The 13678-nt window shown below is 41.5% G+C and overlaps 1 protein-coding gene across 1 annotated transcript; it reads right to left on the bottom strand.

Moving 5' to 3' along the window:
* Positions 1–2230: 2230 nt before the first annotated feature.
* On the bottom strand, positions 2231–8378 carry LOC123321965. Its single transcript, XM_044909777.1, has 2 exons — positions 3514–8378; positions 2231–3471 (listed from the first exon to the last, which is right to left on the bottom strand). The coding sequence occupies exons 1-2, from the start codon at positions 8011–8013 to the stop codon at positions 2887–2889; spliced, it is 5085 nt and encodes a 1694-aa protein (XP_044765712.1). The 5' UTR covers positions 8014–8378; the 3' UTR covers positions 2231–2886.
* Positions 8379–13678: the final 5300 nt, after the last annotated feature.

The raw sequence follows: 13678 nt of genomic DNA, 5'->3' as shown, positions 1-13678 counted from the left end.
CTTTCTAATTACCTTGCTCGTTTGTCCGGTGCTGACGTCTTTTTCCTCCCTTGGTAATTGTTCAAAGTTATTCCTGAGCGTGACAGGGTGCGGCTTTGCTCTCGTTAGGGAGTTCTTCCTGCTCCTTTGTTTTGGATGCGTGAACTCCGGGTTTTCGGAGTCTGCTACTCTTCTCCTTTTCACACTCGTTGTTGGTGACTGCGGTCTCGAATCCGCGCTCATCGCCGATTCACTCATGGCTTCCGTAGCCTTTTTAATGTATTTTTGTACAATTTCAGAGTTCAATTCTTGTACCGATTTCGCTAACTCGCGATTCATAAGAGTCACTGTCTCCGAATTCACTTTTAACGTGTCTGTTTTCACTAATTCACTATAAATTTGCGGTTTTTGAACGTCTTTTATCGTTAAAAATTACGGATAATTCACATTTCGCACAATGGCGGCCGGATTGTCACTTCGGAACAAAGGAATTCCTTTCTCTAGGCGTTGCCGGCGGACGGCCGCTTGGTCACGTACACCGATGACGCGTCGGGTGGGTCTACTCAGGTACACTATGCTTTCGCTTTACGGAGCGTTTTGCCTTACGATGTTCACTCGACGACGTTCTGAAGAGAACTGGCTTCAGTGTTCTGACGAGAACTGGCATTGTCAGCGTGGTATGGCCGTAAACGATGGGATTGTGTGTTCTTTCCATGTGAAAAATTATTGCAATCTGTGAAGATCATGAAAGAAGGCTCATAAAAAAATAACAACACGAAGATAAACTGGTTTTGTATAATATCACATATATATCGACTTCCGCGTCATCGTCATATGGGGATGCCAGTCTCGCACATAGTCCTTGTTTATCTATTGCGTCTAATATTTATCGAAAACGGCCGTAAAAGAGTGAATTCTACTACCGCCGTTTACCCGCTCGTATTTACATCTATGTACGTGGGGCTTCGATCTGAAGTGCGATAACCCGATGAATAATCTTTTCATACTATGAAGCCCTACAACGTGTTGAATCGTTTTTTCACACTTCGACGTCCGACAACGTGTTGAATCGTTTTTTTACAACGTAAACAACGTGTTGAGAGACGATCTGATGAATAAACGCGTGCCTTCCGCCGAATAACGTGTTGAATCGTTTTCAGTTTCAAACGCGGCTCTTTCAATGAATAACGTGTTGAATCCTTTTCGTTTTCAAACGCGGCTATTCCAGTGAATAACGTGTTGAATCTTTTTCGTTTTCAAACGCGGCTCTTCAGGCGGGTAACGTGCTGAATCTTTTTTCGCGCATCATCAAAAGAAAACGATTCAACACGTTATCCGCCTCAACGGACGCGTTTAAAGTCGGAAAACGGTTCAACACGTTATTCACCGGAAGGTCCGCCTTTGAAGTTAAAACTATCGTGATCATCCGGCCGTCCGATCCACGTACCGGTCCTTCAAGTACAACGGTGCAGTACGTTGATTCGTACCGCTCCGAGACTCGAAGAACTCGATAATCGGATCGCGCTATCGTGATCTCATCATACGCTATCATTTGCCCTTTATTCGTTTATTTTCATGAATGAAAAAGATTCAACACGTTATCCGCCGTAACGGACGCGTTTAAAGTCGGAAAACGGTTCAACACGTTATTCACCGGAAGGTCCGCCTTTGAAGTTAAAACTATCGTGATCATCCGGCCGGCCGATCCACGTACCGGTCCTTCAAGTACAACGGTGCAGTGCGTTATATCGCACCGCTCCGAGACTCGAAGTACTCGATAATCGGATCGCGCTATCGTGATCTCATCCTACGCTATCATTTGCCCTCTTTCAATTTGATTTTATGAATTTTTATATTCGGGAGACTGAGTCTCAACAGCTCTGTGTACGATGCTTTATGCAAGCAACATCGATAATTTTCAGAATTTCCGCGTGTCGAGCACTTTGCACTCTCACCGTTTGCGAATTCATTTTCGCCTTCGATATTCGGGAGACCGCTTCTTCCCAATATCATACGCTGTTGGCCAGGCAGCGTTAAGTTTGATCTTCGAGAGAAAACGTTTCAGCACGTCTTTCTCGGACTTACGCCTTGCAAGTTAACATCACCCCATCTGAAAATCTTTATATTTTATGTATTGCGGGTGTGCGAAGTTGAGGGTATATAAGATAAGAATGAGCGTACCCTCCTTCGAGAGCGACCGGGGAGAAAACTGGACGTATATCGCCAAAGAGGTTTTCTGGAACTTTTCCGCTTTGCGTGATCTATAGGCGATGTTTGTACTGAGTGAAGTAACAAGGCAGGAATAATAATTGGGCCAAAAGAAGCGCACTTACCTTGGTGGTATCCTGTACAAGGTGGAAGAGGGCCCTCTGAGCTGCCAGTTGTAGCGCGGGAATTTCCCAATCTTCTTACTCCAGAAATAACTAGGCCGTTGGAAATCACTCCGGTCCAAATACTAAATTAATCGAACTTTCGAAAAACACAGCGTGAAAGGCGGTCGCAACGAAACGTGTCACCCGTGGATGCGTGAATTCAACTGACTTCTTATCCGAAGAATAATTTTCAGTTGTAAACCATATGGAGTGCGATTCTGTTTATCGCCCTCACTGCCAACAAAGTGAAGAATGCAAACCATAGATCACGCAATGAAAAAAATACAAATAAAATTCCAATTTCATGAATTCAAAACATACTCCCCCCCCACAAAGACACACCAAGAAACGTGGCCTTAAAAAAAAGAGAAAAAAACCGATGCTACCCTATATCCCGTACAGATATGGTGAATCAAAAGAAAAAAAAACGAGCGCTCAAAAGTGTGAAGTTAATCAACCAGAAACTTTGCGTAAAAAAAAAAAAAAAAAAAAAAAATATAAGAAATGGAAGGAAAATTAATTGAAACTAACGCTTTCAAGCTTCAACCGGTAAGGGACATAACTTGACTAAAGGTCTGGTTATGGTGCCTCGCTGCACCTTGACGGTGGCCACTCTTACCACTTTATCCAAACCGGGATGGACTTGCAAGATTCGTCCCATCTCCCACTTCAAAGGGGGTGCATTATCGTTTTTAATAAGTACTAAAGTCCCTATAGTCGGTGCGTCAGTATTACTTAACCATTTACTCCTTTGTTGGAGCGTATGTAGATATTCGCGTTTCCATCTTTGCCAGAAATCTTGTTGCAATCGCTGGATTAATTGCCATCTTTTGAGACGAGACATAGGGACATCAGTAACATCCTGATCCGGTATAGCGTGCAATGGCTCGAGTGTTAAAAAATGGCCTGCTGTCAAAACTGACAGATCATTAACGTCAGAACTCATTGGAGTCAAAGGCCGCGAGTTCAAAACCGCTTCGATCTGAACCAAGACGGTATAAAATTCCTCATATGTAAGGATTTGTTCGCCTATGACCCGTTTCAGATGAGTTTTCACGGATTTTATACCCGCTTCCCACAACCCCCCAAGGTGAGGGGCATTTCCTGGTAGGAAATGATGTTCGATATTGTCAGCGCCCGCAACATTTTCTAACATGTTACGAATTTCTTTGCGAGATCCTACGAAGTTGGTACCCTGATCCGAGTAAAGGTGAGCGCACCTTCCCCGTCGCGAAACAAACCGTCTCAAACAAGCCATAAATGCGTCAGTGCTCAGGTCAGATGCCAATTCCAAATGCAAGGCTTTAGTTGCCATGCATACAAATAGGCAGATATATGCTTTGCATGTTTTGGCACCTCTGTATCTATTCATATAAATTGAAAAGGGACCTCCATAATCAACGCCTGAATGTAAAAACGGCTTAACTTGCGATATACGAGGCAATGGTAGATTACCCATTTTTGGTTGCCAAGGAGTAGGATTGGTTTTCCAGCATTTCATACAACTCGACAACACCGATCTTATTGCTCGACGAGCGGACAAAATCCAAAACTTTTGAGATATCAAGAATTGCGTTGTTTGTCTACCGGCGTGCATATTCTTGATATGGTAAAACTCTATTAATAACTGGACGAAACGTCCTTTTCTAGGAAGTAAAATAGGGTGCTTCCTATCGTAAGAAAGATCAGAGTATGTCAATCTTCCCCCTACCCGTATTATGTTGTCTTCGTCAAAAAAAGCATTTAATTTTCGAAGAGGTTTTGAAAACTTATTATCAGAAATTTCCGAGGCAAAGGCAACCGACTGAGTGCGCTTAATCAAAATTTTCAAAGCGTTGCTTAATTCGAATGAGGTAAAAAACCCAACACTTTTTTGAAGGGGATTCCTACAGTTGAAAATGAAGCGTAATATTATCAGAATAATATGCTGAAGGCGAGAAAAAGATGATATATTATTCATCAAATTATCCAAGATATTCGATTCCTGGATCGCAAAAAGAACATTTTTCCGTTCTTCCTCATTAGTTTGTAAATCAATCCCAACTGACTCCCAACTAGATTCCTGTAAAAATGCAGGGCCGCGAAACCAAATTTCACAATTTAAGAGTTCCGACGGATAGAGTCCACGAGATGCCGCGTCTGCGGGATTATGTTGAGATTTCACGTAATTCCAACAGGAACAATCTACATTTTCCTGAATGTATGCGACACGATTGGCCACAAAAGTTTGCCACCGATTCGGATTTGCATTTAACCAAGCAAGAACTATCTGTGAGTCAGTATATGCGTGAAGGCTACGAATCTTTACTTTATTTTCTAAAACAGACTGAACCCAACGAACCACTTTTGTAAGTAAAACGGCTCCGCAAAGTTCCATCCGAGCTATAGAAATCTTTTTTGAACAAGAAGCTACCTTTGATTTTGCGCACAAAAGAAAAGTGTGGATTTTATCAGCTTTTATGACTCTAAGATAAACCGCAGTACCATAGCCGCGTTCCGAGGCGTCAGTGAAGGCGTGCAATTCAATCACATTATCGGCGTCAAAATCAAAATAGCGAGGAATTTTAACTGAGGATAACAAACGTAATTCCTCTTTGAATTTCAGCCAAATTCTGGAAATTTCCTGATCTGGGGTCTCGTCCCAGTCGAGGCCTAAAAGCCATAACTTTTGTATTAGGTACTTACACAAAAATGTAACAGGTGCAAGAAATCCCGAAGGATCGAAAATTCTCGCTAACTCGGAGAGAAGATTCCGCTTAGTAATAGGGCGGTCAATTGGATTGACACTATAGAAGAAACAATCACTAGTTGAATCCCAGTAGAGACCCAAAATTTTGATGGAAGCATTTTGTTGTAACTCAAAAGGCATAGGATTAAATGAGATCGAATCTTCTGTTAAATCTTCCAATAATCTTGGCTCATTACTCGCCCATTTGCGTAATTCAAAACCCCCTTTTGCCAACAATGCGATGAGTTCGTCGCGCAAATTCTTCGCTTCATGCAAAGAATCACCTCCGCTGCATATATCATCAATATACGTATCCTCCACTAGGATGGTCGAAGCCAAAGGAAAAGATTCCTTTTCGTCTATCGCGAGTTGTCGTAAGGTCCGCAACGCAAGGTAAGGCGCACAATTCAATCCAAAAGTCACCGTATTTATTCGTAAATCCATTAACTTATCTGAGGATGAAAAGCGGAAAATAAGACGTTGATAATCTCTGAATTCGGGAGCTACCAAAATTTGTCGGTACATTTGCTTAATGTCCGCGGTAAAACAAATTCTATTCAATCGAAAACGAATCAAAATTGATGATATATCTGTTTGAAGCTTTGGACCAACATGAAGAAAATCATTCAAGGTCATCGAATCATTGGAAATCTTTGCAGAGGCGTTGAATACAACTCTAAGTTTAGTACTCGATTTATCAGGTCGTAACACGGCATGATGGGGTAAATAAAAGCTATGCATAGTCTCCGCAGGTTCGACAATTTCCATATGAGACAAAGTCAAGTACTCCCTTATCACAGAACAATACTCTTCATATAACTGGGGACTTCTCAACAAACGACGTTCAAGACTCATGAATCGTTGCACGGCTAAATCCCGACTATTAGGAAACAGAGGAAAGGTTTCCTTGAACGGAAGAGGAACAACATATCTACCTTCATGAGTTCTATAAAAATTATTTATAAAAATATCCTCGCAAATATCACTCTTCGAACCCCCATCAACAATTGGTACCGATTCTAAATCGAAAAATTTATTCATTGAATCATTCAGATCATTCAAACAATGTGTTTCGCAAATTAAAGAATGAACCGAGCGAGAAGAAATAGTATTGTTATAAATTTTTCCCATCAAAACATATCCGAAAACCGTGTTAAGTGCATCTGGACCACCGTTTCGACCTTGAATACGTTCGCCCATCAAAATTCTTGAAAACACATCCGCACCTAAAAGAACGTCGATATCTCCGGGATGATAATATTTGCGATCTGCCAACTTTAAATTATCTAAATAATTCCACGATTGCGGAAGTAATTTGCGTGAAGGAAGTCTCTCGCATATTTTTGGAAGTATTGTGGCGTTAATAACAAATGTTGGATCGCTTAATCCAACCGGTTTTACAAAAATTTCAACATTACCTAAATTTTCTAATTGCGTTTGATTACCTATTCCGTTTATCACGGTATTACACGATGAACTACGAAGGTTCAGAGCGGAGAAACATTTCTGAGAAATTATCGAAATTTCCGAACCGGAATCCAAAACTGCGCGAAATTGCTTGAAATGTCCTTTTCCCGTTTGAATTTCCACCAGTGCAGTACATAACAAGACTTGAGGTCTCGATGAGACCGGGAAATTTCGAGCGCACATGACCATCCGTGTCGGGGACAGACCGCGTCCGCCTCTCGGGGTTTCTGAAGTAGAAGCAGTGGCGTCGACTGTGTTACCTTCGCGGTCGAAATGTAAAGTGGTGTGATGAGTTTTACTGTTGCATTTTCGACAGGATGACGACGATTTACAATTCTTAAGGTCGTGAAAACTACTTAAACAGCTAAAGCATAAATGATGAGTTCTACAAAGAAGGTGCCGCTCTCGGGGCGATTTCTCTAAATATTTGTAACAATTATAAGTTGGATGATCTGATTGACATATAACACATTTAGGACTTCGCGCTTTTGTTTGCGCCATAAAGGAGTTTCTTTTACGGTTATCATTAAGTGGCGTAGATTTACTCGGGGAGTTCCTCGCACACACTGTGCTATTCAAACTGATCAAACCGTTACAGTATTCTTCTAAAAACTGGAATACCGTGGCATATGCGGGTATAGCAGTTGATCCATGTTCTCTTTCAAAAGCTCGGGATGTGTCAGGATCTAATCGCGAAAGTAACATATGTGTCAAAATAAAATCGCAGTGAACTGCGACGTTCATGTTTTTAAGACTTTCTAAATTAATGGCGAAAGTATCTAATAATTTTCGTAATTGTGTAGGATTCTCAGATTTTAAGCTCGGAAAATTCTCTATTTCCAACCAATGTGCGCGAGCTTGCGCTCGAGGATTTGTGTAGCGCTTCACCAAGGTTTCGTAGGCGATCTGATAATTATCTGATGATGCGTTAAGTCTTTTAATCAAATCCAAAGGTGTACCTTCTAGAGATGATCGTAGATAATTGAACTTTTCTACTGGCGGAATGTTATTGTTAGAATGCACTACAGCATCAAACATATCTTTAAAGCTGGGAAAATCACGAATATCACCGGAAAATTTGTTCAGTTGAATTTTGGGCAATTTAACATGAGCTGTATCTGAATGAGCTGGTGCGTCGGACTGAGATTTAACTGTAGTGTTGAAAGGATCTTGGTGAAATAATGATGTGTAAATAGATCTGATATCATAATAACTTTCCAAAAATGCAACCTTAATAGCGTCTTCATCTCCTAAATTATAATCTTTGTCAGCTGCCAAAGCTCCCAAGAGCGCATTATGACACTTAAAGAACTCATCCTTAATATCTTCGATAGTAGTATATCGTACCTTGAACTTAATAAAAAAAGTTTTATCCTTCTGAGCATCGAGGGCTAACTGTTTGAGGGTGTTTATTTCGTTCAAAGAACTCTGTCTTAAGGCGGAATTACGGCGTGTTTTATCGGACATTTTTTTTGAAAAAAATTAATTGCGTATACAAGAGAGCCAATATGAAGTGAGGAAAATAGAGAATGTGCGCCTATGGGCTAGCACCTAAATACTTGATACCAGAATAGCGACCAGATGGAGCGTGAAAACGTACGTGCGACAATGCGTTTTTATGATGTGATATATTTTATCTGGTTGATTATCTTCGAAATTTATGAAGAAAAACAAGAAAACAACAAAATTGAATTTTCCTTCGCGGAAAATTTTCCCAAAATATATTCGGATAATTGAAATATATAATTTGAACTTGCACCAATAAAGCAGTTCGCGAACTTTGTAAAGTTAGACAACTGAAGAGAAAAAAAAAAAAATTTTATCCCCTTTTTTTTTTTGAAAATTACCAAAATTTTAAGAAAATTCCAGAAAAACCCAATTATTCATCCGGCTCGAAGGACCATGTGCGAAGTTGAGGGTATATAAGATAAGAATGAGCGTACCCTCCTTCGAGAGCGACCGGGGAGAAAACTGGACGTATATCGCCAAAGAGGTTTTCTGGAACTTTTCCGCTTTGCGTGATCTATAGGCGATGTTTGTACTGAGTGAAGTAACAAGGCAGGAATAATAATTGGGCCAAAAGAAGCGCACTTACCTTGGTGGTATCCTGTACAAGGTGGAAGAGGGCCCTCTGAGCTGCCAGTTGTAGCGCGGGAATTTCCCAATCTTCTTACTCCAGAAATAACTAGGCCGTTGGAAATCACTCCGGTCCAAATACTAAATTAATCGAACTTTCGAAAAACACAGCGTGAAAGGCGGTCGCAACGAAACGTGTCACCCGTGGATGCGTGAATTCAACTGACTTCTTATCCGAAGAATAATTTTCAGTTGTAAACCATATGGAGTGCGATTCTGTTTATCGCCCTCACTGCCAACAAAGTGAAGAATGCAAACCATAGATCACGCAATGAAAAAAATACAAATAAAATTCCAATTTCATGAATTCAAAACAGCGGGTGAAATATTTCCATCAGTTGTTAACGATGCTGTTTGCCTGCCAGCATCGGGAACCTTCTCCCGTAATAATGTCGCTCATATATGCCAGATCTTAGACGGTTTTTCAATTTCTATTATGGAATGTAAGTATGTTATATATGCATTCTAGTATTTCTCGATGCCAAGTTGGTTGATAAAATAGAAAACAAATACGTTTTGAATCATTCTTCGGTAATTAAAAATTTACTATGCGCCCTCGTGCGATCCCCGAATTTACGGCTTCAAAGACCGTAAACGGAGGATCGTCGCGAGAACGATCGTCGTCGTCGATACCGAAGTATTCGAACGACGAGACGGCCGAAAGTCATATCCGCTCCGAACGCGAAGTGTTACGTCTTCGGACGGAGCTGCGGTATTTCTTATCGGTCGCGGTCTCTATACCACCGGGGTCTCGTCTAATCGACAAGACGAATCCCCAAGCTAAGGGCTGAGTATTAACAGATCGCAGCGTGGAAACTGCTCTACCGAGTACAACACCCTGCCAGGTACGTAAGTCGTCTACAGAAAATTCAAAGCTTCAACATCGAAATAGTTGACCCATGATCGACCGTCAAGGGGCCAGGTCGAACGTGGCAAGAATCGATCCCGCCGCCGACCATCAGCCCCAAACGGCAACCTTGGCTCGTGCGACACCAGACGAACACGTCTGATGCCTAGTAAAGTCACATTGTTTTGAGCCTTTCGACTCATAGAAGCTCAAAAAGGTATCGTTGCCACCTTTGACTAGACAGGATACGGCCTTAGAGGCGTTCAGGCATAATCCCACGGATGGTAGCTTCGCACCACCGCCCGCCCGAGCGAGTGCGTGAACCAAATGTCCGAACCTGCGGTTCCTCTCGTACTGAGCAGGATTACTATCGCAACGACGAGTCATCAGTAGGGTAAAACTAACCAGACTGGAAAGAGGTCGGGCTTTCGGTTGCCGAGATCAGATCGCGGAAAGAAGTGCTAAAATGTAGGAAGTGCTAGAAAGAAGGGCACATAGCAATCAAATGCTCCGGTGAAGACTGAAGTAAGCTATGCAGAAACTGCGGTATCGAAGGGCACATGGTCAAAGACTGTACCAATCCACCGTACTGTCTCGAATGCAAATGCGAGGGGCATAGAACGGCAACAGGACGTTGTAAAGGAGGAGAGAGGGCACAGAAGACAACACCCAAGGGAGGTTAATTCTGTTCTATACTTCGGATGCATGGGAGGATCAAAGGAGGCAGACTATATCAAATATGCCTCGGAGACAAGGAATGGACATTTAAAATTGACTATTGATGGAAAAAGGGGAACGGCCACTAATGTAGCTGCCTTTTTAAGGAATAAGGTAGGGAAAAGAAAAATCAGAGCGGTGGGACAGTCAAATATAAGGAAATTAGTGCATATCTACGGTATGGACGCGATAACTACCGAAGAAGATATTCGAAAGGAAATATCCAACTACGTATCTCATCCGGACGAAGAAATTAGCATAAGAAACCTGAGGCAATTGAAGTACGGAAATCTACAAATGGCTTCAGCTCTGCTGGAGCAAAAAACGGCGGCACTCGGAGAGATTCGCATTGGTCTCTCGAATTGCAAAGTAAAAATTCGCATAGATTTGACAACGTGCTTTAAATGCTGAGAGACGGGGCATATGGCAGCTCAGTGTAGGGGACCAGACCGGAGCAAACTATGCAGGAATTGTGGAAAGCAGGGGCATGAAGCAGGAGGCTGCTCGGACACTCCAAGTTGCCCTATCTGTGAAACTCTGGGTCACAGAGCAAATACTCTCGGGTGTCCTAAATATAGAGAAGAAATGATGAAAAAGGAAGAGAAGGGCAATGCAAAAGAGTCTCCTTCGCAGAAGAGTCCCTTGAAGAACATTCAAGGGTAACCATATAACTAAAGGAAGGTGCTTGAAGACAGTCAACAATTTATTCCTATTTCATCTATACACTGTTTTACTTATGTATATAATAATTTATTATTTTATCAATAAAACTTTATACTCATCTGAAGTGTGAAAAGATGGTTCGCTTACTGGAAAATATGCTGTCAGATAGAAGGTTTCGTGTTTTTGTAGATGATAACAGTAGTAATTTCAAAACTTTGAATAACGGTCTTCCACAAGTTTTAGCACCTCTTCTTTTCAATTTATATTTGTGTGATATCCCTACGACTTCTTCTGAGAAATTTATTTACGCTGATGATATTGCCCTCGCTTTCCGTCATTCTGATTTTAGATGCATAGAAAATAATTTATCTACGGATTTAGAAATTTTGAGGAATTACTTTTCCGAGTGGCGTTTGTGTCCTAACCCAAATAAAACCGAGGTTTCGTGTTTCCATTTGAATAATCATCAAAAATATAGAAAATTGAGTGTAGCTTTCGGTAATTCTTTTTTGGAACATAACTTCAATCCGAAATATCTAGGTGTTAAGCTGGATTCCTCGCTGAATTTCAAAGCCCATTTGGAAAGTCTGCGTCTAAAGTTAACCCTTCAACGGCTAGCGTTGCATATATGTAACGTGTAATGAGAAAATGGGTTTTCAAACCTATTCCCTCATTTTAGAATAATTATGTTAGTTTTCATTTTTAAATAATTTTGTTTCGAATTAATTTCCGAGAAATCTTTTCGAATTTCCAATTCAGGATTCCGACATCGTTCGGAATTGTAAACATACCGTACCGTTTTTATTCCGTTTTTATTTCCTTAAAACGATGTCGCACCGTATAAAACATCCTGAATTGGAAGATAACCGAGTTTTTTGTTCGCTAGCACAGATAAGTCGAAATTAAGACGTTTTCATCGACGCAAATTTACCGAATTTCGACTGACGGGCACATCTGATTTCCGCACCCCCCCGTGGGTATAAAATCAGATGTTCTCCCGCAGGCCACTTCACTTACGATTAATTCACCGACTGATTGACTTACGAATTATAACCGGATTATTCACGTGTGATCTTTACGATTTTGATTCAAATTACTAGAGCCGTCCGCCGAGTTAGTTTAGAAAAATTGTTTATTTTTGGGGTTTTCATTTTTTTTGAGAGTTTGAATTTTTTTTGCTTTGCCTTTTCTGCGTCACCTCAGTTGGGGCGAGTCTTTTTGTCGCGCTTTGAGTGTAAGTAGCCGAAGATAGAACCAGAGGTAAGACGACACGCCGTTATTTTTTTTTAATATTGGAACTTCAGTTTTCCGTCTGCATCCCTCTCATACCCGAGTCTGAGTTCCGCCCCTACTGTCATTAACCCTGCTGGTGTGGATACCCGGGGGGTAGGCGAAGGCACTTTGGGGTGGCTCACCCTTTCCTGAAATTTCCCGTCGTATCTAGTTCCACCCCTACTGTCGTTAAAGTACCCTGCTGGTGCGGACGCCCGGGGGGTACCGAGGACACTTTGGGGTGGCGCACCCTTTCCTCAGTTCCCGTCTTTTTACCCCGTTCCGGTGTTCACCTTTACGGTTAGGGAGGCATTCTGCTGGTGCGGATGCCCGGGGAGTGCCGAACGAGCCTGAAGGTGAGCCGTCGTATTTCTGTGCTGTCTTTTATCCCCTAACCTGGATGAAGTCCAATATCTGTCCGTCAAGTGTACGTCTCAGGTTCTGGCTGGCGAACAAGTCCGTTAACCCCCGTATACCGTTTGAGATCGGATCCAGTGTTATTCCGTCGGTTTTGCCCTGTAAATCTCACTGATTTCGAGTCACTGAATTTTTGTAATAGTGCTATTTGTGTTCCCCTTTTACGAATCGACCAATAAAAGTTGTATACGTTGATTCTGCCTATCATTGTGCGTCGCTAACACCCTAGACACAAGGGAACCCTGTCTCCGGCTAGTAGCTGCCAGGGTAGGTTTGCTATTCTCCCTTAAAGAATAGCTGGCGCTCGAGTTCACCGAGGAAAACCCCGTTACAAAAATGGCGCCCGAGCAGGGACCGTTCAGAATCTACCAGGAAACAACTGAGGTGAGAGACATTAACCGGACAGTGAGTGAATTCCCGAAACAGTGAGTAAAACCTCAGAACAGTGAGTAATTATTCCTTGAACGGAAAACTGTGAAAAATAAACTTGAACTGTGTTTTATTCCCTGCCACTCCATATTGAACTGTTATACTGTGAATTGAATTGGACTATTACTGTGAATTGAATTGGACTATATTTTGGAAATTTTCCTACTGTTGAACCCCGTTGAAAATAATTTGTGATTATTCTTTTTGCCGATTACTGTATTGAGTGGTTGAACACTGAACTGTTATTCCGCCGTTATATCAGTGAAAACTATTTCCGATTTCTAATTGCATATTCCTGATTTATTGGATTGAACTGTTTTAATTTCACATTGAAGGTGAGTGAATTTCCGGACTTTGACAAATTGAAAATTTATTGTCGCAATTGGTAAAATTTAATAGGTGTGATTTACCTATCGGTTCAATAGGGAATCACCTATTACCTGTTGATAACCTATCTACCTGTTCTCTATTTTCTTTTGACCTGTACTGTTGAAACTTACCGATTATTTCTGATTTTTCTGAAAACTGAAAGTCAATTATTGTGATTTATTTTCTGGCTATTGAACTTTGAGAACTTTTTGGAAATTTTACCTGTGCGTTTTGGTGGTGTTCGAATTTCAGGAGATTTTTCGGACTATACGAAGTGACTTG

Source organism: Coccinella septempunctata, chromosome X (genome assembly GCF_907165205.1).
Source record: "Coccinella septempunctata chromosome X, icCocSept1.1, whole genome shotgun sequence".
NCBI classification, from domain to species: domain Eukaryota; kingdom Metazoa; phylum Arthropoda; class Insecta; order Coleoptera; family Coccinellidae; genus Coccinella; species Coccinella septempunctata.
This window is presented reverse-complemented; position numbering and strand designations above follow the sequence as displayed.

Coding starts and splice junctions, on each gene's coding strand:
- LOC123321965 (XM_044909777.1), bottom strand. CDS start 8,013: ATGTCCGATAAAACACGCCGTAATTCCGCCTTAAGACAGAGTTCTTTG. Junction 3,472..3,513: donor TAGGATCTCGCAAAGAAATT/CGTAACATGTTA, acceptor GACAATATCGAA/CATCATTTCCTACCAGGAAA.